The 27908-nt window shown below is 43.8% G+C and overlaps 1 protein-coding gene across 2 annotated transcripts in view; it reads right to left on the bottom strand.

The window, feature by feature from the left end:
• The window catches only part of cap2 (cyclase associated actin cytoskeleton regulatory protein 2), a 245818-nt gene that overhangs the window by 4960 nt on the left and 212950 nt on the right, over positions 1-27908 (bottom strand). For both annotated transcript variants that reach the window (XM_078539281.1, XM_078539280.1), the window contains exons 9-12: positions 18922-19097; positions 3283-3406; positions 3041-3123; positions 893-1033 (exon numbers count right to left, since the gene is read on the bottom strand). In XM_078539281.1, coding sequence (XP_078395407.1) covers positions 893-1033; positions 3041-3123; positions 3283-3406; positions 18922-19097 — 524 coding nt within the window. The remainder of the gene's footprint in view (positions 1-892; positions 1034-3040; positions 3124-3282; positions 3407-18921; positions 19098-27908) is intronic.

Below are 27908 nucleotides of genomic sequence, written 5' to 3'. Positions count from 1 at the left end.
GATGAGGCCCTTGTGAACATTAACTGCCCAGTTAATGGCCTCAATTGACGGTGGAGCAGCAAGGCTGTCCATGAGCCTTCCTGCCCCACACTAATCAGGAAAGAGTTGGGAAGGCGGCGGGGTCCCCATCTGCCTGGTTAAATGCTTCCCCGCCTCCAAACTCACCTCCGGGGAAGGGCATTAAATTCCACCCCCAGCGTGATAAGGCTTTATGCAGGGAGTTCCTACAATGCCCGGGTATCTCAGTTGGTAGATAATGGGACTTTTAATCCTAGGATCATGGTTTTGAGTCCCACGTTGTGTAATTAAATTTTTGTTAAATATTTTATTCAAAATACTGTTTTATCAATGTTTTTTAACCAAAATGTGCCCTTAAACTAAACATTACAATCAATTCTCTACAATCTCCGAGTTCATCAAGAGTTGGCAATCTCATTTACTGAACTGTCCTGATTATATACCTGAATCATCAGAAGCATATTTTACAGAGAGAACAGTTGATAAATGATAGCTAGACTAGATGCAAGAACTTGCAATTGGTTAAAGACTGCACGGACTTAAAAATGGGTAGCTTGAATTTTATTGCTAATCTGTGTCAAGCCGACTTGTTTGTTTTAATGCAGGCAGCTGACACTCTGACACTACAACTCCACATGTATAGGACATACTCCCCCAAGTGTTTTCGGGAAAAGGAAGGAACAAACGTTTGTCTTCAGCTCTCTGTGCAGAGCTTTGCGTATCAGGGACTTGGCTGCATGCTTCCAATGACATTCTGCACCAGAAGGGCAGAAACCAAAAATTTACCACGAGGAGTTTAATCCGAACCCTTTTCTAATCACATCTGAAAAAAGATCTGAAAAGCAAAAAATGTTCACGACTGTGTAAAACTTACATAATCATCATCCTGAGGAATTAAGACATTCATTTCAGAAGACTTGGCACTGATAATCTCACATCCTAAAGACTCTTCGCTGAGGTATATGTGACATCCCTCTGTCTTATTTATAGATATGGTTGGTACTTTGCCCATGACCTGAAAAGCAATACACAAAATCATTTGCATTCCAGCTAAACAGTGCCAGTTTTTAAAAGATGCTGCAACTGTTGAAGAGAGATGGCAGAGGACACTACAACAAGTCGAACATTTTTCAGAAAGAGAAAACTATGTATATGGTAGAGATTACAGATGTGAAACTTTGGAATGTATGTGAGCAAGATATTGTGGCAAGGTGAACGATGTTATTTACAGGGACTGGAAAATTTCTTTCAGAATAACAGACACTGCTGTAGCGAGACACTTATTCCATTCAAGCTACCGTTTACTCTCTAATGCTGATTTTTGTTTCCATCACAAGGATTTGGGTTATGGAGGGTAACATGTTTGATTTGCAACCTGATTGATTTTCCTATGCACAAAAGGATACAAACTGAATCACTATCAGTCACCAGGCTCAAGTTCCTGATTGGCACTCCTGCGCTAGCTAAATTTCCTTCTTGGGGGGGGGGGATGCGAGCAGTCCGCTTCCACCCTCTCCTAGTAACTTCAATTTTTAGTATTTAATTCCTCAGGTCATGTCCTTCCAACTGCTATACCTGGAGAGCTGAAGTAATACCCAAAAGACCCTCTTATATAAATATATATCCTCTAGTTTACGATTATTGAACAAGTTATATCCGGACGTTATGTATGTGATGGATAGAATTCACCTGCTATTTCACATATTATGGGGAGAATTTCCTCCCTGTCGTGTGGGCTGGGCGGGAGCGGGCGAGCAGCTGATTGCTGCCCGCAATCGGCTGTGTGTCGCCATTTTACGTGGGCGGGCCAATTAAGGCCCGCCCAGCATGACACGCACCTGGAAACACTCAGCACTCCTTGTGAGGGCAGGGGGAGGAGGGAGAGTCAGGGCCTGCGTTCTTTTGCACATGAAAGCGAGCAGAAATCTCCCTGAGGCACGGAGCTACCTCAGGAAGATTAATTTCATTATGAAAAATGGAAAAAAATTCAAAAAATTACTCAGACATGTCCCCTCACGTGACAGTGTCACATGAGCTGGGACATGTTTATGTATTTCAATTAAAATTTTTATTTAATTTATAAGGCCTTCATGAAACCTCATCCTGCTCGTGGATAAAGTTTCATGAGAAATGCGAAGGCCGCCTAGGCTCTTCGCCTGCCCGCCAACCTTAAGGTTGGACACGCAGCCCTGTTAATGATTTCAATTGGTTTTTAAATGGCCTTAACAGGCCTTTGACAGTTCAGCAGGAACGCAGCTGACTTCAGTGCGCGCCCGCTGAACTGAAGATCGGAATGACGCACGGTGACGTTGGGACGCATGCCCGATGTCACCGCGCGTCATTTTACGCGTCGGCGAGTGGGGCCCGCCCCCGCACGCCGACCAGAAGATTCAGGCATATATTTCAGCAAGCTGTTCCCCCAATGACAAAAGCAAAAAGCAGAACCAACTGCATGACGACTCACTGTATAAAGAAGAAAACAGCCGATTGAATATTACTGGCAAACTTGCATCCGCATTAAAATGGGGAAGAGGCCACTAAAACCTAAATATGTGAAGCTGTTTATCAGAAATCAGCTTCAAAAAGTAGACCACCACTGCAAACCTGAAACTATTTTCAAAGGGCAATATTTATAGGCAAATGGCCTTGAGAAACAGGTCACTATTGCAATCTTGATCTATAAAAGGGTTTGAACTATGAATGCAAGTAAGTGATGACGAAATCACCAGGGAGTTTCTGCTAGCTACTTTATTGATCCCAACAGATTGGATTAACCAGGGAGAAATGACTACAGTATTACAGCTCACTAATCATGATAAACCATTATTTTTCATTCCAATAATGGACAAAGTGGATGCATCAATTCAAATCTGTAGTTAATTGTGATGTAAATCATTAACTCATTTATTACCCTGCAAATTTTCACAAAATGGGAATAGATTTGCACAAATTCTGCAATTTAGATGCTTTAATACTCTCAAATACCAGGTACTTGCTGATGTTTCTGCAAATTAATTGTTACCTGAACTTGCACATCTCTGGAATTGATGATTTCAACTATTCCCACCACGTTGTCAAACACAAGGCCAAGCTTTTTACAAGAATCTGAAAAGGAATTAAATATACTTAAGGGACCAGTCACAGTGATGCAAACAAAAACTAATGGAACTGGACAATTGAGGATAACACAGTTGTTGCCCCCTGTGATGTGCAAGATGAGTCATTCCCAACAGGTATTTAACCCTTTAGTTACCACATACTTACCGACTGTAATGGAATTGACTTTGCCTTGGATTTTCAGCGTGGAGTTGTTGCACTTATAGACATAGGCAACCTGCTTCAGTTCAGTCTCAGAAATGACAAGATTGTTATTATTTTCCTGGTATTCCTAGAACAGAAGTGACAAAGCAGTTACCTGAAAATTCAAATATAAATAAACCCCACAAATATATAGGGGTAGAATTTGGTTATGGCCTAATTTTGGGTCCATAAGCAGTGGCATTGCGACAATGCATGTCCCAACCTAATTAACATTCTGCCTGTTGCACTCCACAGGAAAGTCACACATTTCACTAAGGAGAATATTGAGATATTGTCTTGCGGGCAGTGGTCCAAAGGTTAAGTCCTTGGAGGGAGTTGTTGAAACAGCAATGGGAAGGGGTATGGGATGATCGCATGGCCTGTGGAGTCTAAGGGAAGCACTCCTTCGCCTCCTGGTTCCAGAAGAACATTCACGTTTTTAAAATTTAAAAATACAGCTTGCCTTTTGAGGTTGGTGTTTGCTTATGGCACAGCAACTGCTTCAGATTCCTAAGCAAATAAGGCTAGGATCTTGCTCTATACAATCAAAACCAATTTCTGCAAGGTGCCCTAAAACTGGCATTACTGACACCTCGTTTACAACTGAAAGTGGCCTAATACCTGTTTCAGGAGACCTTCTGGAAAGCTGCCTTTACCAATGGGGCAGCTCTCACAGTGCAAGTGCAGATCTGGTATGGGGTGACGTGTCCTGAAAGTTTTCCATTTTAGCCCTATTTTCTGCCTAGAAATTGAGCATGATGGGGACCAATTTCTACCCAATTGAGTCTAGCTCTTTCTATGTTCCAAATCACCAGCTCACACACTGTTTCTCCCACCCCTACTCTGTTGAAATCAAGGGCAGGGTTTTCCCGTCGGCGATCGGGTGGGGGGGGGGGGGGGGGCAGGGCCCGCTCGCTGACGCGTAAAATGTCGTGCGGTGACATCAGGCAGAACTCAGTAGGCGGGGGCGCAGCAAAATCAGCTGTGCGCCCACCGAACTGTCAATGGCCAATTGAGGCCATTGACAGTCATTTAGCTAATTAATGGACCTGCCCGACCAGCCCTAAGGTTGGTGGGCAGGCCAGGAGCCCCGGCGGGAATTAGATAAAAGATGAAACCTCATCCATGGGCGGAATGAGGTTTCATGTAGGTTGTAAAAAATTTTATTAAAGTTTTTGTAAAAATTATGGACATGTCACATGAGGGGACATGTCAGGAATTTTTTTTTCTATTTTTAATATTTGTCACAGAACAGCTGATCTCCCTGAGGCAGCACTTAGCCTCAGGGAGATGAGTGTGCTCTTTCGCGCACATGCAGGAAAGAGCGCACTCTCGATTTAGGGAATCCCCCCCCCCCCCCCCCAACACAGGGAGCGCATAGCGCTTCCGCGCAGATGTTCTGCTGGGCGGGCCTTAATTGAGTGGGGGGGGGAATCCTACCCCAAGATTTGTTGCGGGATTTTGGATTTAATGAACCATTGTTTTCTTATGAGACAATTTTGTGAGTTCAGCATGACAGGTGCACATGAACTCAAAGAATGCAAGCTCAAAGGTAACTCCTCTTTTTTTACCAGGTATTGTCTGCATTATGAGTCTTAGTGTTGCTTACATCTCAATGTAAGAAGCTTCCTTCAGACTCGGTGCAAACAGTGAAGGTCCCAGATTTTCAGTGTGAAAGAGGTTGATGCCGAGGTTGAGGGAAATGTCAGATAGATAAGATTGTTAAGAAGGCACATGGGGTACTTTCCTTTATTATCCCAAGCATGGAATAAAAGAGCACGGTGCTTGTGCTAGGACTGCATAAAATATTAGTTAGGCCACAGCTAGAGTATTGTGTACAGTTCTGCTTATCAGATTACAGGAAGGATGTGATCTCATTAGACAGGGTATGGAGGAGACTTACAAGTATTCAGGAATGGAGAACGTTAGCAATGAGGCAAGGTTGGAGAGGCTGGGTTGTCTTCTGTGGAATTGAGGAGTTTCAGGGGAGATTTAATTGAGGTGTATAAAATTATGAGGGGACTAGATAGAGTGGATAGGAGGACCTATTTCCTTTACGTCACGATCTGGTTAGGGACTAGTAACCTTTTGTTTAAAGTAGACAAAATTTGAAATCCCAGTTACTTACTAAGAGAATAAAGTCACAAATTCCATGGTTTCAAACCAACAGAAGAAATTTTACTATACAAGAGTCAACACAGCAAATGGTCAATACTATCTATCTCATACTCAACATCCAGAATTATTGAGGTAGACATGAATTAACAGGCAAACTGTGGCTGAACACACCACAAAACGCACAGACAAACCAAGACAAGTTGCCCAAATTTCTCAGCAACTGACCCAGATGTCTGTCAGTCATCACTGTGGGTCAAAAGAAGTTTTTAAAACTCTCTTACTCACCAGGAATTTCAGCTCCTCCTTTTCAAAAGGCTAGTCTGATCCCCAGCCAACAGCAGCTCTACTCCACCCAAGTTCCATGGGTACAATCCTCACTGCACACTACTCCAGGCCTCTTTCAAACCTGCTCCCAAATCCAGCCTTCTTGGTTTTTTTCCAGCTAAGCAGAGACTGCATCCCTCTGCGTTCGCCAGGCTACACTTCAGCATCTAAACGCAGGCACGGTCTCAGCTCCTCAGCCATGCTGCTGCCAACAGCTGCTTCTGGGCTTCCCCAAGCCCCTATCTCCCCAACTGCAACAAGCAACTACCCTCTCTTGGGTTTTCTGAGCCCCAGTTTCAGGAAGCTAATCACAGTGCTTCAGCGGCAGGAAACTGGCAACCTTCCACTGCCTTTTCAGCTCGGGACTCCTCTCATCCTGTGGGCCCCTTTTCGTGCCCCAAAACCCCCGTCCCGTGGTCAGGTTTTTGCACCCTCTCAGACTGGGCGCAAGCACGGCCTGCTCTCCCTTTCCGCTCTCTGCGCTTGTGTCAGAACTCTTGGGCAGGCTAGGATTTGTAGTCCTCCCACAGCATAATCCAGCGAGGTAGACAGCAGTGTCAGATTCCCTCACAATTAGCTGAGGGGTCAGTAACCAGGGGCATAGATTTAAAGCAATTGACAAAAGGGGAGTTGAGGAGAAATGTTTTCAACCAGAAAGGGGGTCAGGAGGAGAGCTGGAATTTACTGCTTAAAAGGGTGGTAGAGGCAAAAACTCTCACTATATTTTAAAAATACTTGGATATGCACTTGAAGTGATGTTAACATTCAGGAATATAGACCAAAAACTAGTGAGTTTGCTTAGGCTGGATAGCTCTTTTTTGTCCTGCACAAATGGGATGGGCTGAATGGCTTCCCTCCGTGCCATAAACTTCCTATGTTTCTCTTTGGGATGGCTTTGAGTACATCAGTTTTTTATGCGTGGAGCTAGTTGCTTTTTCACCCCTAGAAACAAACGTCACCACGGAGACTAGATTTAATCTCCAAATGCCAAAACAGTACATCTCAAATGTGTTCTTTTTTTGCATTGGGAGGAGAAAGCAGTTGCAATAGAATGGAAACCAACAACCAACCCACTTGCCTTGGGTACACCATCTAATCTCCTCATTCAACAAGTCACTCCTGAGTGGTACCAAATAACAATATTCACAAATTTGTATGCCCAGTGCATATTTCAGGGTGGGGCAGTGGTATTTTGTTTTTATCTTGGAGAGTTTGATCCTGGCAAAGACTATGGCAAAGGGGAATGTTAAAGGTATCAAGTCTACATCGCATGGAATCAAGCTAAATTAGAAGACAATCCTCATTTAAGCCACACTCACCTATGGCATTTAGTGAATTCTGTACAGTCTAACATATAATGTCAAACAAACTACTCCTAAAATGTCTTTCAAAAACAAGCAGCAAGCTGTTACGAGACAGCTTTATCTAAAATGGATCAACAGATTGAATGTACTACAGAGATGGCTTGCTAACACTAGATGGCACTATTGAGCTTTGAACAGTACTGCGTTCTGTACAAGTGATCATAGGTAAATGACAGTCAGAAAACATGTACTCTCAATTTCACTAAAAGTAGCCAAAAAAAAGTTAGAGTAAAAGTTATATGTTTTAAAAACAATATTTTTTTGCAAAGGTTCTTTCTGTTAAATCTATGAAATAAATGGAAATTCCTAAGTGTTTCCTAAGTATACTATCTCATTCTAATGCTTAAGTAATAAAAACTTAAACAAATCCATCAGCCTATTGCTTTGTTACACTATGTTCCATATGGATTATTTTCAGAACACTAAGAAAGAAAGCTCATAACTGATTTTATTTCAATAGAAGATAGTCAATGGAAGAAATTCTAATGATCAGATAAACAGAAACAAATAGGGGGCATTGACTGTTATTTTTCTTTAAAATATGACATTATTAATCATTCACTAGTGCACAGTCTCTTCAGAGACTCCATGTATGAAACAAAACTTAAATGCTCAGTTGAAAAGCAACAGGAAAGTGGTAACTATACACTCAATTTATCTATATAGCTTCATGCCAAGTGATGCTAACTTGGAATAAGCAGTGCTGGTTTAAATTGGACTTTATGTACATGAACACTACTATCCACTTCACTATGGAAACATACAGATTTGTGCAATAGAGAGAATCCAATGTTAGCTGAGTGGGGATATATGTTGCAGTAAGGGAATCAACTAATTACTGTTCCCTTTCCAGGACTCATTCACTATGCATTCCAATTATTTCTGGTAAATTTCCTTGAACTTGTGCCCAAGTTAACAGTGAAATCTCTTGACATTTGAGTCAATTTTTTGTGGTTGCTATTTTATTAAAAGCGTCAACAGAAAAAAATAAGATTCCTTAAACACATTGGTCTTGTGATATGTCACCCAGTCCAGCCTTTAATGAATTCGTATGGCCTAAATTTGAGGACACAGATATCCAATAGAAACTTGCGTCTCTATAATATTTATCAGCAATTGAGACCCCAGTAGTAATAACTACGCTGGCCAGCTCCCAAAAATCATTGAATTTAGCAAGCGATCCAAGAGACTTAACTGCAGTATTAAAGGAGTACCACACCATCTGATGTGTTGTCTATTGAATGAAATGGCTGCCTTCTCAGGTTGATGTAAAAGATCCCATGGCATTATTACTGTTGTCCTGACTAACATCAGTCAACCAACATCACAAAAACAGATTAGTTAGTCAGACAACAGAAATGTTTGCCAATTGGCTGCTGTGTTTCTAATATTATATCAGTGACTACACTTCAATAAATTACTTACATATTGGGCTGTGAGGTCTTATATAAGGTCTTATATAAATGCAGCGCAATATTTTCTATACTGCCCTATTTGAAGTAAAATCCAGGTATGTGAGCTTAAATCTCACAACAGCAGATGTTAAATTAAGAAAAATAAATCAATTAACACATAATAGAGATGGCAGGGCAGGTGATGTGTTGCAGCTGCAGTATATGGGAATGCCAAAGTGATCCACGACAACCACATCTACGGTGAATGTCTGCGGCTCAAGGAGCTTCGGCTCAGGGTCAATGAGCTGGAGGCTAAGCTACAGACACTGTGATGCATCAGGGAGGGAAAAAGTTGCCCGGGCACGTTGTTCGAGAAGGCAGTCTCACCCCTTAGGATAACGTTCAGGGTCAGGGACAGGAGGGTGTGATTGTGAATGAAGCAGGTAAGGAGATTGAGAAGGTAGAAGTGGAGGAGCCTCAGCCCTTGCAAGTGTCCAACGGGTTCAAGGTTCTTGCAGCTTGTATGATTGAGAGCAGGGGTTGCAAGGTGAACAGTTAACTAACCAGGGGCCATGGCACAGGAAGTCATTCAAGGTGGGGGGACAGTAAATAGGAAAGTTGTGGTAAAAGGGGAGAGTACAGTCAAGGAGATAGTCACAGTTCTCTGCAGTTGACAGCGAGAGTCCAGATGGCTGTGTTGTCTGACCACTGCCAGGGTTCAGGACATCTACTCGAGGCTGGAGAGGAACATGCAGTGGGAGGGGGAGAATCCAGTAGTCATGGTCCATGTGGGTATCAACAACATCAATAGGACTAGGAAAGAGGTTCTGCTTAGGGAGTTTGAACAGCCAGGGGTTAAATTAAAAAGCAGAACCTCAGAGATAATAATCTCCGGACTATTACCTGAGCTACAAGCAAATTGGTGTAGGGTAAATAAGATTAGAGAGATGAATGCGTGACTGAAAGACTGGTGTGGGAGAAATGGGTTTCAATTCATGGGGCACTGGCACCAGTACCGGGGAAAATAGGAGCTGTACTGTTCAGACAGTCTTCATCTGAAACATAGTGAGACCAGTGTTCTGGTGAGTTGCATAACTAGGGGGGTAGAGAGGGCTTTAAATTGAATAGTGAAGGGAAGGGATCGTGTGAGAGGAGGTGTGGTAAATCAAAGGGTAACAATGAGGTAATAGAGCAAGGCAGCAATTTGGGTAATGATAACCAGAGTGTGGCAGGAAGGCGTACAAACTTAACATTGCACCAGCAGTTAAGTCCAGAGATGGCAAAAATGGTAAGAAGACAGGGTTAAAGGCTCTGTATCTGAATGCGTGCAGCATTCCTAACACAATGGATAAACTGTTGGCACAGAAATAAATAAATACTTATAGTTTGACAGCCATTACAGAGACATGGTTGCAAGGTGACCAAGGCTTGAAGACAAGGTGACCTGAATATTGAAAGGTATTTCAAAAAGACAGGAAAAGGCGGCGGGATAGCTCTGTTAGTTAAGGACGACAATAGTACAATAGTGAGAGATGACCTTAGCTCAAAAGAGCCAGGTGTAGAATCAGTTTAGGTAGAGATAACCAATAGGAAAGGTAAGAGGTCATTTGCAAGGGTTGTTTATAGGCACCCTTACAATAGTTATACCGTAGGACAGAATATACAAGAAGAAATGAATGAGGCATGCATGAAAGGTACTGCAATAATCATGGGTAAACAAGTTAATTGAGGGTATTTGGGACAATTTTTTAGCACAGTACATTCTAGAGCCAACCAGGGAACAGGCTATTCTAGACCTGGTAATGTGCAATGAAACAGGATAAGCTCGTGGTAAAGGAGCCTCTAAAGTGCCAGCAATTATAGCATGATAGAATTTCACATTCGGTTTGAAGGGGTGAAACGTGGGCCTAAGACTAACGTTTCAAACCTAAATAAAGGTAACTATCAGGGTATGAAGGTAGAGCTGGCTAATGGGAAACTAGGTTAAAAGGTAGGACAGTAGAGATGCAACGGCAGACTTTTAAGGATAACTCTCAGCAAAGATTTATTCCAATGAGAGAGAAGGACTCTTTGAGAAGGAAGCATCATATGTGGCTGAATAAGGAAGTTAAGGGTTGTATCAAATTGGAAAGAAGCACTGTACAAATCTGCAAAGATTAGTGGTAGCTCAGAAGATTGGTCAGATTTTAAGAACCAGGAAAGAATGACTAAAACAAAGAGCGAGAAAGTAGAGCCTGAGAGAAAGCTATTTAGTAATATAATAACAGATAGTGAGAATTTCTACAAGTATGTAAATAGGAAAAGAACAACTAAAGCTAGTGTTGGTCATCTAGAAGGTGAGTCTGGGGAATTGATAATGGAAAACAAGAAAATGGCATAGGCATTGAACAGGTATTTTGTGTGTTTTCACTGTAGAAGATTTAGGAAATTTTCCAAAGATTCTTGAAAATCAAGAAAGGGAGGGAGGAACTTAAAACAACCACCATCACCAAGGAAAAGATACTGGGAAAACTATTAGCCCTAAAGGCTGACCAGTCCCAGGACCAGATGGGCTGCATCCTAGGGTCTTAAAAGAAGTGGCTGCAGAGATAGTAGAGACATTAGTTATAATCTTCCAAAATTCCTTAGATTCTGGAAGGGTTTCAGTGGTTTGAAAAATAGCAAATGTAATACCTTTATTCAAGAAAGGAGGGAGACAGAAATCAGGAAACTGCAGGTCATTTAGCCTAACATCTGTCATAGGGAAATTGCTAGAATCCATTATTAAGGTGGTTATGGAAGATATATAGGAAATCATAATATGATCAGGCAGAGTCAACGTGGTATTGTGAAAGGGGAATCGTGTTTAACTAATTTATTAGAGTTTTTTGAAGAATAGTAAGCAAGATAGATAAAGGGGAACTTATAGATGTGGTATCCTTGGATTTCCGAGAGGCACTTGATGCGATGCCACAGCAAAGGTTACTATGAAAGAGCACATGGTGCAACATAATGGCATGGATGAAGGATTGATTAGTTAATATGAAGCAGAGAGTAGAGATCAATGGTCTTTTTCGCATTGGTAAGCTGTAACTGGTGGGGTGCCACAGGGATCAATGCTGGGGCCTCAACTATTTACAATCTATATTAATGACTTTGATGAAAGGACCTAATATAAGGTAGCTAAATTTGCCGATGACACTAAGATAGGTGGGAATGTAAGTTGTCAAGAGGAAGTAGAGAGTCTGCAAAGGGATATAGTTAGGTCAAGTGTGTGGGCAAAGATTTGGAGATGGAGTATAATGTGTGAAGACGTGAACCTGTCCATTTTGGCAGGAAGAATAGAAAAGCAGTATACTATTTAAATTGAGAGTGCAGAACTTGGTGGTACAGAGAGGGATATGGGAGTCCTTGTACATGAATCACAAAAGGTTACTATGCAGGTACAGTAAGTGATTAGAAAGGCAAATGGAATATTGGTCTTTATTGCAAGGGGAATGGAATATAAAGATAGGGAAGTTTACTGCAGTTGTATAGGGCATTGGTGAGAGCACAGCTGGAATACTGTGTACAGTTTTGGTCTTTTTATTTGATAAAGGATATAATTGCATTAGAAGCAGTTCAGAAAAGGTTCACTCAACTCATTCTTGGGATGAGGGGTTTACCTTATGGAGAAAGGTTGAACAGGTTGGGCCTATAACCATTGGAGTTTACAAGAAAGAGAGGGTGACTTTTTCGAAACATATAACATCCTGAGGGGACTTGATAGGGTAAAGAGAAGGATGTTTCTTCTCGTGGGGGAGACTACAACTAGGGGAAACAATTTAAGAATAAGAGGTGTCCCTTTTAAGAGGGAAATGAGGAAAATATTTTCCTCTCAGAGGATAGTTTGTATGTGGAATTCTATTCCCCAGAAAGCAGTGGAGGCTGGGTCATTGAATTATTCCCACTGAGGTGCTGGTATCTGTGCTGGTGCCTGCCTGGCAGAGATGGTGTGATGCTGGTGAGTCAAATTGTTCAGGGGCCTCAGGTGTGAGAGGGGGCCCCTCTGCCTCCTCTTCCCAGCCCTGCTCCGGTGATGCTGAAAGGAAGAACAAGGATAGTCAGCTCCCAGGATGTAGTGCGGCACACGTGGGTCCAGTGGTGCAAACGATTCAACGATCTCTTGCGCTTGGGAAGGGTGAGTACCGTGTTGGCAGAAGTTACTTAATACAGCCGGTACCCTTCCCCCTCAAGGCGCCCCCTGCCCTGCCCCAACTCTGAGTGCAGTTACAGCATTGAATCTTTCGTGGCATGTTTCCCTTGCTGGCTGGGCCAGCAGATATTGCCCATGCCTAGCTCACCCCGAGAGGGTTGTGCTGAGATGGGTTCTGCGTTACACTCACACCCAGAGTGCTGTCTTGGGGGCAACCTCAAGGATCTGCACCTAGGCACAGTGCTGGAACTGTGAAACATGTCAAAATCAGAGTACTAACATGCTGTGGGGGGAGCTTCTGGGTAGCGGGGCACCAATCCATCTGCTGCCCTTTGCATTCCACGTGCTTGTGCCTCCTTGCTTTGCAAGGTTAGACCGTGTGGTGCCAAATGTGATTGAGGCAGTGTGTGGGCAAGGGGGGTCAGCCCTGGCTTCTTTGTGTGAGTGTGCAGCAGCTGTGGGGTGACGAAGCACTAGAGCCCTGCAATGTCCCACTCTGGTTGGGTTGGCAGGGATGTGATGGGAATCCAGGTACAAGGTGGACTAATCAATGCTCCTCTCTCCTTTTCAGGAGAAGACTGCACACAATGCTGCTGAGCAGATGCGGACAAGTGGAGGCCAGGCCCAGTTGGCCATCATGACTAGAAACGAGCTGGAGGTGATGGATCTGGAGAGGCGCCATGCGCCCAGGTCCACCGGTGGCGGTGAGGCTGGGGTGCGACTGGGAGGTATGATTGCCGAGAACTGAGGTCACTGTGTGTGTCCCAGCAGCCATGGCACTGCTGAACGCTCAGTGATTGAAGGTTGCAACATGGGTTGACCATTGATTATGGAAGGACAAGCACATACGGATCTGGGAGACAGGCATGCACATTGACATTGTCTCCACTTTAACTAATCAAATATCCTTGTTTTTCCTTTCAGCATCACCGGAGCAGGGCTGGGAGGAGGAGGCAGAGGGGCCACCTCTCACACCTGAGGCCCCTGAACAACTGGACTCACCAGCGTCACACTATCTCTGCCAGGGAGGCACCAGCACAGATACCAGCACCTCGGTGGGAATTAGGTCATCGGCTAGTGTCCCGGGGCACAGTGGTGAGGGCACTTCACACTCGCTTGTGGCCAGTTCCACAGCTGGCATCTCCCCAACTGTGTCCCTGCTTCCCTGGAATATGCCCGGGTCAGCGTCTACCGCCTCAGCGTTCTCCTGTGTGTGCTTATCCTGGGACTCACTGCGGGACTCATCGCGTGCAGCCAGGGCAACTGCATCTACATCTTTGCCCACTGCGTTTCCCCTTTCCAGCGCCAGATTGTGGAGGGTGCAGCATGCAACCACTATCAGTGACACACGATGGGGGTTATTGGAGTGCGCCCCCTGAACGGTCCAGGCATCGGAAGCGCATCTTGAGAAGACCGATCGTTCTCTTCACCACAGACCTTGTGGAGGCGTGGCTCCTGTTGTACCGCTGCTCGGCCTCTGTTCTTGGATGGCAGAAGGGCGTCATGAGTCACCTTTTGAGGGGATAGCCCTCGTCACCCAGCAGCCATCCATCCAGCTGGGCTGGAGCACTGAAGAGCCTTGGCACCTGGGAGCGTCTGAGGATGTAACCGTCGTGGGAGCTGCCTGGGTACCTTGCACAGACTTGCAGAATCTGCATCTTGTGATCACACACTATCTGCACGTTCATGGAGTGGAATCCCTTCCTGTTGACGAAGGCACCGGGCTCATCCGCTGGCGCCCTGATGGCCATATGTGTGCAGACGATCGCATCCTGGACGTGGATGAAGCCAGCAATCGCTGCGAAGCCTCTGCCTTGCTCTGTCTGGCTCGCCTCGTCCCAGCAGTAGTGGATGCAAGTTAATGCATGACTGAACAAGGCATCTGTCACCTGCTTGACACAAGTGTGGACAGATTACTGGGAGACTCCTGAAAGATCACCCACCGATCCCTGGAAAGAGCCGGAGGCCACTGGCATGGGGTGCCCACCCACACAGTTGGCACAGATCTCAGGGCCTATCATCTGACAGATGGAGGTGACTGTCTCCCTTGAGAGATAAAGCCTCCTTCGGCACTGCATCTCAGACATATTGAGGTAGCTGCTTCGCTGCCTGTAAACCCTGGCAGCAGGATAGCGGCGTCTTCTGCGGCCCCTTCTGCCTTGGACTTCCTGTTGGCCCTGCACCCCATGTGCCTGCGCCTCTCCACTCAAAGGTAGCTCCCCTGGAGGCTGAATGCGGACTCCTGGCCTCCTCCCCCTTCTGGCCCTCCATTCCTCCTCAGAGGAGGTGCCTCCACTGGATAGCACAACTCCTATTCCCAGGCTAAAGGAAGGCTTCCTGAAACCAGCAAGGCCTCAGAAATGATCTTTACTGCAGAGTCCTGACCTGAAGGCTGTTACTCCTGTCCAAGCAGCTGTGAAGAGTTTTGAAGTATTCCTGTTCACACAGACAAGTATCAGTAACCTTAACAATTAAATGTCTGACAAATAACACTCGCGACTGCACTCACCACTCTTATCCCTCCCGTGAATGAGGTTTATACAAATATGGCCAACCCACCTGCCCGTTGCATCCATGCGATTTCCTGAAGATCACACGAGCCCTGAAAAATCCCCGACAATTGCTGCCTCAAGAGCCTTAAGTGGATCATTAATTAATGGCGCGCGCGCATCGGAGAACATCGTGACGCTCGCCTGATGTCACCGTGTGTCATTTTACGCGTCAGCGTGCAGGGCCCGCCCCTGCACACCAACGAGAAAATTCTGGCCCTGGTTTACTAAAAGAAATACAATTAGATCAGGATTCAAATTTCATGTCACTGCTGTTTAGAGAAGTAATGAATGAGGGTATATAGTTAGGACTATCCACAAGTTTAGGATAGGGGAATTCCATTCTTGTTATTTGTAATGGGGATGCTCCTAATGCATCAACTGGATTTGGTCCTTTTGAGTTAGTCTATTGTCATGAGGTAAGGGGACCACTGAAATTGATACATGAGAAATTGGTGGGTCAAAATTTGGAAACTACTCTCCTGAATTATGTATCAAACTTCAGAGAAAGATTGGACACAGCATGTGAGTTAGCTAGGGAACATTTAAAGATATCACAGCAAGTGATGAAAGTGAAGGCAGATAGGAGAGCCACAGCTCGTAGTTATGTTGCTGGGGAAAAAGTGTTAGTTTTGTTACCAGTATTGGGTGACTTGTTAAAGGCAAGGTTTAGTGGGCCTTACAGGATTGAAAAGAAACTGAGTGAAATAAATTATTTAATAAATACTCCAGATAGAAGAAAAAAGCAGAAGGTGTGTCATGTAATTATGCTTAAAAAGTACTTTGATACGGAAGAGGATCAAAAGGAGGTATCAGTGGTGTTAGATAAGGAGAAAGAAGTAGAAATGAAGGATTCTGAAATTGATTTTCCTCTAATTAATTTGGGTAATGAGGGGGTACTTGAAAATTTAATTGTAATATTGAGTTATCTTCCAGACAAGTGTCAAAGTGATTTGGAGAAGCTATTGCAGTCATACAAAATTATTTGTGGGAATAAGCTGGGTAGGACAAATTTAGATATACATGATATAAGCATAGAAGGTTCATCTTCAATAAGGCAACATCCCTATAGATTAAGTCCAGCAAAGTTATCACAAGTACAAAAAGAAATTGAATTCATGCTTCAAAATGACATCATTGAGTCTAGTTGCAGTAACTGGAGTTCGTCGATTGTGCTGGTACTGAAACCATATGGAACACAGGCTGTGTGTGGACTATTGAAAGGTGAATGCAGTCATAAAAGTAGATTCCTATCCTATACCAAAGTTGGAAGATTGCATTGAGAAAGTGGGACCATCACAGTTTATCACAAAGATTGACTTGCTGAGAGGATAATGGCAAGTACTGTTACCGGAAAGAGCAAAGGAGATTTTGGCTTTTGTGACACCAGATGGACTATATCAGTTTAAAGTCATGCCATTTGGTATGAAAAATGCACCCACAACATTCCAAAGACTGATAAACAAAGTAATTGCAGGATTGAGCAATTGTGCTGCTTATACTGACGGCTTGATAGTTTTCAGTCAAACGTGGGAGGAACATTTACATCGTCTGGAGGAATTATTTAGTTGACTACAAGAAGCTAACTTGGTAATGAACTTGGCTAGAAGTGAATTTGCAAGAGCGCAAGTTACATATCCAGGCCATACCATTGGACATGGTAAAGTGGCTCCGATAGATGTGAAAGTCAAAGCTATTGTGGATTTCCCCATGCCGACAACAAACCAATAAGTTTTGAGATTTCTGGGCATGAGAGGGTTTTGCCAGAAATTTGTACCAAATTTTAGCAGTGTGGTTGCTCCATTGATTAAACTATTAAAAAACAAGAAGTTTCAATGGACACAGGAGTGTCAGAAGCCATTTGACAATTTGAAAATTGTATTGACTACGACACCAGTTTTGGCAGTACCCAAATATGCCAAGCAATTTAAGTTGGCCTTTGATGCAAGTAATATAGGCATTGAGGCTGTCCTGCTGCAAGAAAATGAAAGTGGAATTGAGAAACTGATAGGGTATTTTTCACAGAAGTGCAACAGAGAAATTATTCAACGATCAAAAAGGGGACTCTGGGTCTGGTGTTAGCATTGCAGCATTTCGAGGTTTATGTTGCAAACAATTCGCCGGAAACAATCGTTTATATGGACCACATTCCTTTAAAATTTCTGGACAGATTTTGAGACCAAAGTGCAAGGCTGTTCAGATGGAGTTTATTATTGCAACCATTTACTCTACAGATTATACATGCGGCTGGACGAGAAGATCTAATTTCAGATGCATTGTCGAAAGGTTAAAGCTCAAAGGGAAATTGGACATTTAAAACCTGGACACTGGACTGAAATGACTTCTGTTGAGATGAAAGATTTATATATATATATATATTGTTATGTTAATGCATGCATCTGGTAATGTAATTGTGTGAGCATATAGATAGGTCTAGTAGGTAGTGTAAGATGGGTTAAGAAAATTAAGCCATCTTTTAAAATTACGATGGTTCATTTTTTGATAAGGAGGGAAGTGTCATGAAAGTATAATAATTTTCATAACATTTTTCTGATTTATTGTAAAGTAGGTTTATGGGGGTTTGTATTGTTGTGTCTGTGTGATTTAATAACATTTTGTAGCCAAGCAGACTGCAAGTTGAAGTTATCAAAAGAAGTAAGGTGCACAAGTGTCTTTAATATGTTAATGAGTAAACATGGTTGTGGTCTTAGCATGTAAGGTGATAGGGAATTTGCATTTTTAGATAGATGAAGGGGGATTTGAATTTCAAAGAGGTTAATGAGAATAGTAGCAACATGAAAAGATTTATATTATAAGAAAAGTAAAGTTCCAAAGACATTTGGAAACAATGGAATTTACATATTAAAAAGGGAGAAACATGTATAAAGGAGAATGAGGCTATGTGTCAGGGGAAGGCATTGTAAGATCTAACAGGAGTGTGAGAAGCCTCCAGCATTTGAGCATAAACCTGCTGTCTACAGAAACTGGAGTCACTTCAAATTCCACTGCCTCCTCAGCCCTCATCATCTTCAGGCCATTTGCACAGATCATGTGCCCCACACACACCCTGGGATACCCTCCTTCCCCAGTACAGCTCTCATCATGCAGCCTCTTCCCTTGCCTGAAGCCACTTCTCCCCCCTTCCCCAGCAAGCCCTAGCCCTGCAGCCATTGAAAAGCCACCCACATATGGTTGAGCTGGTTGGTAGGTAGGGCCCTGCCTGTGGGCCCCCCTAAAAGTGGTGCGGTGCTGTCTGTGAAGCCTGGCGCTGATGTCTGCGAGTGTTGACTGAAGTAGGGTAGGCAATCAGATCTTTAAGTCCTGAGCAAAGTGCAGCCCGCCAAGTGCACGCCGTATATATGCCATTGTGAAACACATCGGCATGTTTTCCCGCTGACATGGGCAGACGATCCAGCGGGGGTGGGGATGATTCCGGCGGTCTAGCCTTATAATAATATGCAGATGTACTACAACGAGATTCCCAATGTCAGATGCTGAGAAACAGGGCCCACCGTTGGGCTGAGTGGATGATTTTTGGCCTTCTCGCCATATTGTTCGCTCACGCCACTGAACATGCCCGACGCACGCGGGCACAGGAACTCCCGGTCATTGTAATTTGAGTCTTGGCATTTGTTCCTAATTCCATGGGTATCCAAAATCAATAGCTTTGTTATATTTACCACTTTCCACTTCTTTCCTTCCAGCTCCAGCACAGGTGCCCTCGGCTGTTGTGGAGGGGACAAGGGAGACGTAGGACTGGTCATGTGACTCTTTGATGGGGAATTGACAGCTCCACTCCGTGGACGAAGATTTGGATTCTTGTGAGTCTTCTGGTCATCAGGGACATGGCGGAGACCTTGAGAGGGAGAAAGAAAATTATCAATACCATGCAAAGAAAACTGATCAGTTTATTGAATCAGCAACAGAATCAAAAAGTTGTTAAGTATCAGACATTTATATTCAGCTCACTTATTTAGGGAGCTGCTGTTCGATATTAAAGTACCACTGGGGCTCCAGCAAGGATGTCAAGGAGTATTCTCAAAAGATCTCAATAGTTACAAAAGTCAGGACATAATAACACAGCACAAGAGGAGATTCACAAGAATGATTCTAGGGATGAAGAACTGGAGCTGTGAGGATAGTTTGGAGTAGTTAGAACTGTTTTACTTGGATAAAAGAAGGCTGAGAGGAGACTTGATAGAGGTATTCAAGATCCTGAAGGGTATGGGCAGGGTAGATAGTGAGGAACTGTTCCCGCCCGTGGGAACATCAAGAACTAGAAGGCACAGCTTCAAAATAATTAGCAAAAGGAGTAAAAGTGATGTGAGGAAAAGTTTTTTCACCCAAAAGGTGGTTGGAGTCTGGAACGAACCTCCTGAGAGGGTGGTGGAGGCAGGTTCAATCACGGTATTCAAAAAGGAATTGGATTGCTATCTGAAAAGAGAGAACGTGCAACATTATGGGGACAAGGCAGGGGAGTGGAATTCGGTAGAATGCTCTTTCAGAGAGCCAATGTAGACTCAATGGGCCGAATGGCCTCCTTCTGCACTGTACAGATTCTGTGATTCTGTGAATATACAGCACAGAAAGAAGCCATTCGGCCCATCACACCTGTGCTGAATTTTTGTAAGAACTACCCAGTTAGTCCCACTTCCCTACTCTTTCTCCAAAGTCCTTCATTGTTTTTTGACATTTCAAGTATTTATCCAAATTCCTTTTGAAAATTACTGTCGAATCTGTTTCCATAACCCTTTCAGACAGTGCTTTCCAGATTGTAACAACTCACTGCATAAAAATAAATCTAATCTCACCTCTGGTTCATTTGTCAATTATCTTGAATCCACGTCCTCTAGTTACCAATCCTCGCGCGAGTGGAAACAACTTTTCCTTATTTACTCTATTAAAATCCCCTCATAGCTTTGAATACTTCTACTAAATCTCTACTTAATCTTCTCTGCACTAAGGAGAACAATCCCAGCTTCTCTAGTCTGCATATAACTGAAGTCCCTCATTCCTGATCACTGAATATGCTTGAAACAAATGTTAACTTTCTGCAGTTTACCACAGCTATTTTACTGTTGGAACTGGTGACCTGTTTGTTTAGCTAATATCGACACAACAATTTCCTTAGAGCTCAACTAATCTAAACTTTATAGTAAAATCATTCAGAAGTGAGAAATCTTGCACAGGATCAAGAGAAACACACAAGCACACGCACGTCTCAACTACAATTCAATCATTTTTTGTACACACACGTCTATAATTTTTTTTTACAAGTTTCAGCCTTGGCTTCCTTGTAGCCGTCTCACTTCTGAGTCAGAAGGTCTTGCATTCAAAGGCCACTCAAGGGATTTGAACACTCAATCTAGTGTTGCACTATCTCTGTCTTTCAGGTGAGATGTTAAACAGAGGCCCAGGGTGGACTGACAGGACAGCAATTTTCCATAATCGGCTGGTGTGCTGGTTTGCCAACATGTTCGCATATTTGGTGGGTAACTAATTAGAGCATGTAAAGGCCCTATTAAGGCCACTTGGATACTAATCAGGATTTTCCATTTTGGCATGTGGGCCCCTGCCGAGGCCAAAACACAGCTGGGGGATGGAGGCGACAGACCTGAGGGCCAGCTCTCCATCCTGTAAGGAAACCTCCCCTTTCCTCCACCATAGCCACAGCTGCAGCCGCTAACCGTCCAATGGAGGGACTTCCTGCCACGATGACAGCCTGGCAGCTGTGGCCTCACTGTACACTTACATTTATAAAATGCCTTCAGAGGGTGCTTCCATCACCTCCTATCTACATCGGCAGCTCCCACCTCTGGCACTGGGGCTGCTGACCTATCAGTGTTGGAGGGCCTCCTGTTATCCCACTTAATTGGCTCCCTCCTCCAAAATCACTTCTGGGGTCCTGCTGCCAGCATTTCTGGGTTTCCAACCCGAAATTCATCCTGGCATTGGGATTGGGACCATGGAACGAAAATCCAGTGTCCTGTCTTCCTGACAGATCTTATGGTTCTGTTCAAAAAAAAGCAGGGGAGTTCACTCCAGTGTCCTGGCCAACACTCCTCCTTCAGTTACCACCACCAAAACTGATTATCCTGTCATTATTTCAAAGCTGTTTGTAGGAGTTTGCTGTGTGCAAATAGCTGCCATGATACTTATAAAGCAAATCGCTAAACTTAAAAAGTAATTAATAGGATGCACTTTGTGGCATCCTAAGGACAAGGTACTATGTAAATGTAAGTCTGTTATTTAATTATTCGAAGAATGTTTTTGCTTCTCAATTCCTCCAGTTCTGTTCTATTTACCCAGGACCGTCATTGTTTAATGAACCTTCTCTTTTTTCTGTGGTATGGATGAAAAGGCAACTTGAACTAGTGGCCATCATTCATGTGAGAGCTTCAACAGTGTTAGTAGCTCATTCAGCCCTAGGAGGCATCATGGCAGAGCCTGAAGTTGTTCTTGTCTGATGCACACATGTGTATGTTCACATGTGCACACTCAAACAGTCTCTCACACTCTCAAAGTAGGGTCTGTTGGATAATGATATGTTGAGTTGATCTCTATTTGCCCTTGCTAGTCCAGGGATACTGAGGTCAATTGTAGAAACTTTGCCTCTAGCAAATTTAATTCAACACAGATCAGGGATTGAACCCAGAACCTTCTAATTGGCTCAGCTACTCTCTGGATGATCTTTGTGAGATGTTAGCAATTCCGGGCTGAGGAATCTAAAGCAAAGGGGCACAGTCTCAGGATAAGTGGTCGATCATATGCGACTGAGATGAGGAGAAATTTCTTCACTCAGAAGATTGTGCTTCTTTGGGATTTTCTACCCTCAAGGTTTGTAGATGTTTCATTGTTGAATATTTTTAAGGCTGAGGTGGACAGATGTTTTGTCCCTCAGGGAATCAAGGGATATGGGATGTGGGTGGGAAAGCGAAGTTGAGGCAGAAGATCATCCATGATTATACTTGAATGGCGGGCAGGCTCGATGGGCCATTTGGTCTGCTCCTGCTCTTACTTATTATGTTCTTACATTCATTTCTCTATTAAGTGCCCTGATTATCAGTTGAAGCTGTTTTTCTAGTGTATCAAAAAACATAAGGAAATAATTATGACAATTTCTCACACAGGGGCCAGAATTTTACATCCCGCGGGTGGGCGCGTGCCTGACCCGAACGGGCGTAAAATCGTGTGAGATGAAGTCCGGCGAGCGTCCCGATATAATTGTGCAATATTTCGCCCGGTGGGCGCGCACAGAAGTCAGAACAGTGCCCGCCGACAAATAAGCGGGCAATTAAGCTCATTAACGGCCCAACTGTAAGCAATTTTTTGTGGCCTGTCCAACCTTACAGTTGGCGGACGGGCCAGCCAGCCAGGTGGGCTTTACATTTTTGATGAAACCTCATCCAAGGGCGGGAGGAAATTTTTGTTAGGATCTAAAATAAAAAGAAATATCTGGGGACTGTATTTTTTAAATGAGGTATGCTTTCAGGTGCCTGATTGTTCTGCATGGACATTTTTTGCAGCATTTTTGTGCTTTCTTTTATGTTTTGGAGGTCTGCAACTTCCTGGGGCAGCTGTCTGCCTTCAGGGAGCTCACTGGAAGTGCTCACCAGCACCCGCGGAGACGTCGGCGCCTGCCCTCTTCCCGCCCCCTCCCGCAGTGCTGAGTCTTTCTCAGCGCGTGTTTCATGCTGGCTGACCATTGATTAGCCAGCCAGCGTGAAATTGTGGTCGGGGGGATGGTTTCCGGGCCCGCCGATCGCACGCGCCCAACGAGCGCAAAATTCAGGCCATGGTTCTTGATTCATTTTTTAAAAATAGTTCACTGAGAGAATGAACATTCTAAGAATTTCCACCACTAACTCTTGCCTCTAGAGGGTGCACACATCTTATATTGCTGACTGCCAGGAGATAGAAAAGATTCTAAAAGCTGTTCCCAAAAGGTAACAGGCAAGGATTTTCATGATTTTGTGAGTTACACACCCGGAAGTGCTGACTGCTCCCTGTGCGGGTGGCGGGGGGAGGAGGGAGAGTCGGGGCCTGCGCTCTTTCACACATGTGTGCAAAAGAGTGCAGAAATCTCCCTGAGGCACGTGAGCTGGGACATGTCTATTAATTTTATTAAAGACTTTTATTAAAGTTATAAAACCTTCATGCAACCTCATCCTGCCCGTGGATGAGGTTCTATGAAAAACGCGAAGGCCGCCTAGGCTCTGTGCCTGCTCACCAGCCTTAAGGTTGGATGGGCAGCCCTGAGGAGCAGTTTAATTAGTTAATTAATGGCCTTAATAGTTTGACAGTTTGGCGGGTGCATAGTGGAGTAGGCTGCGCACCCACCGAACTGAGGATCGGAATGACATGCGGTGACGTCAGGATGCACCCCCGATGTCACCGCGCGTTACTTTACGAGTTGGCGAGTGGGGCCCGCCCCTGCTCACCAACCAGAGGATTCAGGCCATAAAGTTACAATGTGGAAACAGCATGTTTCTCAACCAGTCCATTTCAACATTTTCTTCTCCACATAAATATCCCTATCATTTTACCCAACCTATTTCTTATACATTTTTCATTCATTTTTCCTTCAACCAATTTAATTGCAAATTATTGATACAGTTCTTGCCTCAACCTGAAAGTGGGTTTCACAGCCTCACAACTCACTGTCTAAAGAAGCTTCTCTCTATTTGAAATCTTTTACAGCTGATCTTTTATCTCAAGAAAGCACAACTTTGTGTCACTTGTGATAAATTGTACGGAGCGATAGTTCTAATTCTTTTTAAGTTATACATCAGGAAGGAAGAAGAGGAATCATGTTCCAGATTTCTCTTTATTGAATGACACCCACACAATGTTCTAGCATATCAGTGGGTACAAGCTTCATCCACTTTTAATTATTTAATCATTTAATTAATAAATTACAAACTTCAATGATCAAGTTGGTTGGGTAGAACTCTTGCCTCTGACTCAGAAAGTTGCAGGTTTAAGTTGCACAGCTTTTATCACGGTCTGTAAAGCATTTAACTTCGGTGCACTACTGCAGGAGTGCTGCATTATTAGAGGTGCATTGTTTTTTCACTGAGACAATAAACTGGAGTGTCAATAGTTAGTTGTGAAGGACCATAAAGATCTTGCAGCATTCTTTGAAACAGCTGGGAGTTCTTGCTATATTGGAGCCAATATTCCTTCCGACCAACATCACCAAAAAGGGATCCTCCTGATCGCACTGTTACTGTGCACAATGCAGGGCTGCATTTACCAGCCTGGCAACAGCACGGGGCATTTTTGAGATAATTATTTTGATAGACGTTGAGTTTTATTTTCTTTAAAATATACCACTTAGCATTTGGGAATCTTTGAGTAAGGTCACATACAAAGTCAACATACTGCAGATGCTGGAAGTGTGCAAAATAAACAGAAAATTCTGGAAATACTCAGCAGCTCTGGCAGCATCTTTGTGGCTAGGATTTTACTCAAGGAGTGGGGTGGGGGGAGGCAAAAAATTGAGAGGAAGGGTGGGGGTTGGCATGCCTGTTGCTTCCAGCTGCCATATTATTATGCCAGCAATGGGGAAGGCGGTGGATGGTCTTCCTGCGCAGAGGGCAATAGAGGCCCTTATGCAACTAATTACAGGCCCGTTCATAGCATTTCTGGCATTTTACCAGCAGCTGGAGGTCCCTCGGCCACGTGGGGAAACTGCCAGGTAACCTTGGTGGCCTGCCTGCTAAAGAGTGGTCCCTCTTGATAGAGCACTCTGTAGCCCATGGAGGGATCCCCTCCCGCCACCCACCCCAGCGGCGATGGGTGCCCCAGCAACAGCTCCTCTCCTGACCTGATCTAACCTCCTTCCCACACCCTCTCTTGCCAGTGCCTGCCTGACTGATCCTGGCAACTCTGACCCAACTTACCTTATTTGGAGGAAGACGTCCATGCTCCTTCTCCAGGCTGGGTGCAGTCCCAGCATTGGCCACCACACCCTGGGACTGAAGAGTGGCTGGCCCTCCGATTGACCAGCTGCTCTTGGATGCAGGGTCTCTTCACTTAAAGGATAGTAGGAGGGTGAGGGGTGGGGAAGAGACCCTACAGCAACTCATGAGCTGCTTGATGGTTGTAAAGTCCGATCAGGACTCCCAGAAATGGCCGAAGGGGAGATGTCCCTGGTTTTCTGGCCCATGGATGGGGCCACTGCCGCCTGACAAAATCCCAACCAATGTTTTACATTGATGACCTTCCATCAGAACTAGAAAATGTTACAGAAGCAACAAGTTTTAAGCAGGTACAGAAGTGGGGGAAGGAGATGAAAGATCAGAAGGGAGGATCTGTGATAGGATGTAAGGCAGAAGTGATTAAATGACAAAAGGGATGATGGTGCAAGGCAAAGAGGAGATGCTAATCCAAGAACAGACAAAAGGTAAGTCTAGAGGAGGTGTAAATGCGAATCACAGAATCACTACCAGCGCTTGCTGCCTGAAAAAATGAGAACAGTGGTTATGATTATTATGTAAATTTCTTAATACATTGTTTTCCAACAATAACAACAACTTGCATTTATATAGCATCCTTCAGGTAGTAAAATATCCCATATGCTTCACAGAAGGGTTATCAGATAACATTTAACACCAGTAGGTCTGGCAGCATCTATCAGGGCTATGGTCTTTCATCAGGGGTTATTACGATGGGTGACCAAAAGCTTGGTCGAAATGATAGATTTCAAGGAGTATCATAAAGAAGGAAAGAGAAGTAGGGGGACAGAGAAGTTTAGGGGTGGGGGGGGGAATTCCAGAGCTTAGGGTCTACGCAGCTGGGGCATGGTCACTAATGGTGGGCTGGAGGAAACCAGGAATGTGACAGAAGCCAGAACTTGAGAAATATAGAGTACTTCAATCACAAGTGGAATAATATATATATTTATCTGTGTGGTACAATCCTTGGATGGTCAATATATTCTTCATTCAGAATTTATTTCCTGGTCAGTTGGGGTGCACAAATCCAATCTGTTCTTTCTCACAATGATATTGTGCTGTACTGCTTTTCAATAGAAGGTTTGAATTGTTGCTAGGGTTTAATTTTGCCACAGTGCCCCCACAATCCTTACAGCAAATTAAAACTTTGGTATTAAGAGGTGGTGTAAATACAGCAATACTTGTATAGGAATACATCAGTCAGCTCAACCATGGTTAGCCTGCATCTCAACTCTATTTTCCTGTGCAGAAAAAAATAAAACTTATGCCTCATTTTGTATGCTTGGCTCAACACCCAGACTCTTGAAATGATTATCAGAGTGGGAATTTGTTTCGACAGCTGGGGAACTGTTGAATTTGCTTGACTGACATCTTTATGTGCTTATGTTATTTTTTTCTGCAGTCTCTTTTGTCAGTGTCTAAGTGTTTACGCAAGATTAAGAGTTGTGAAGTATTTGAATTTGTTTTTTATACTTTAATGGTTTGATTGACAGTTCTGTAGGGTTGAAAGAACAGCATTGTTTTTTAAAAGAAGATTTATGAATGGGTGTATTTTTAAACAGTTCCACACATGCCATTATTCTGTATGTAGTGTATACTGAGTGAATGGGTATGAAAGGGCCATGAGTTGGTATGGAGGGAATAACTAGCCAATGGGGGTGGGGGCTGGCGGGAGGCATGAGTCGGCATTAGGGGGAATGGAGAGCATGGATGAGTCTTTTTGAACATACCTTTCAAAAGGTTCCTGAATTCAGAGGTGGAAGACTCATGAACCACGAGTCATGAGGAAGCTGGCCCCACCTCCATGAAAATTGCAGGAGGCTAGGAAATGCCTACCCTTGCATTGGAGCTGGTCAGGTCGGGAGGATCCTCTTGTGCATCTTACAACTCCGTGAAAACCCAGGCCTTTGTATCTTCTCTATCAAATCTCTTTAACATTTTAATCATTTTGATCAGATCACTTTTTGATTTTCTACACTCAAGGGAATACAAGCCAAATTTATGCAGCTTGTTCTAATAATTTAATCCTCTAAGACCAGTATCATTCAGCACTGCTGCCCCTCTGTGACCAACATTAACATGGCCTTTGGTAGACAATCCTGCCCAGTTAGGTCATTAATGCAGTTTTCTCCACTCATTTGCCTGTAGTTGCACAGCTCGTGGAAAGGGTCCATAGGCTGCAAATAGATTTCAATTTGCAACTTCGAAATGACTGCTCATGTGCAGATGCTTTTAAGCAGGAACCTCATATAAAAACAATAATAGAGAAATACAGCCCCTCTCAAGACCAGCATTTATTGCTCATCACAATACAATTGAATAGTTCGGTAGGCCCTTTCAAAGGGCAGTTTAAAGTAACCACATTTCTGTGGGTATGGAGTCACATGTAGGCCAGACAAGTTAAGGACAGCAGATTACCTTCCCTAAAGGACATTAGTGAACCAGCTGGGTTTTTCCAAAAATTACATTCCAGATTTATTTAATTAATTGTATTTAAATTCTCTAACTGCTGTGTTGGGATTTGAGCTAATGTTACCAGTTCAGTAGTCCAGTAACATAACCACTGCGCTACTATATCTTTATTACATAACATTGCTAATGTAGAGACAATGGATTGGATTTTGCCAAGGTCACTGAGATCCTGATATCGGCCTTAATTCTCAGTCATGAACCCCAAAGTGGCCGTAGCAGGTTGTCGGTCGCGATTT

The sequence above is a fragment of the Cetorhinus maximus genome, chromosome 3, assembly GCF_964194155.1.
Source record: "Cetorhinus maximus chromosome 3, sCetMax3.hap1.1, whole genome shotgun sequence".
NCBI classification, from domain to species: domain Eukaryota; kingdom Metazoa; phylum Chordata; class Chondrichthyes; order Lamniformes; family Cetorhinidae; genus Cetorhinus; species Cetorhinus maximus.
Note: the sequence above shows the minus strand (reverse complement) of the source record. Positions and strands in the feature narration are given on the sequence as shown.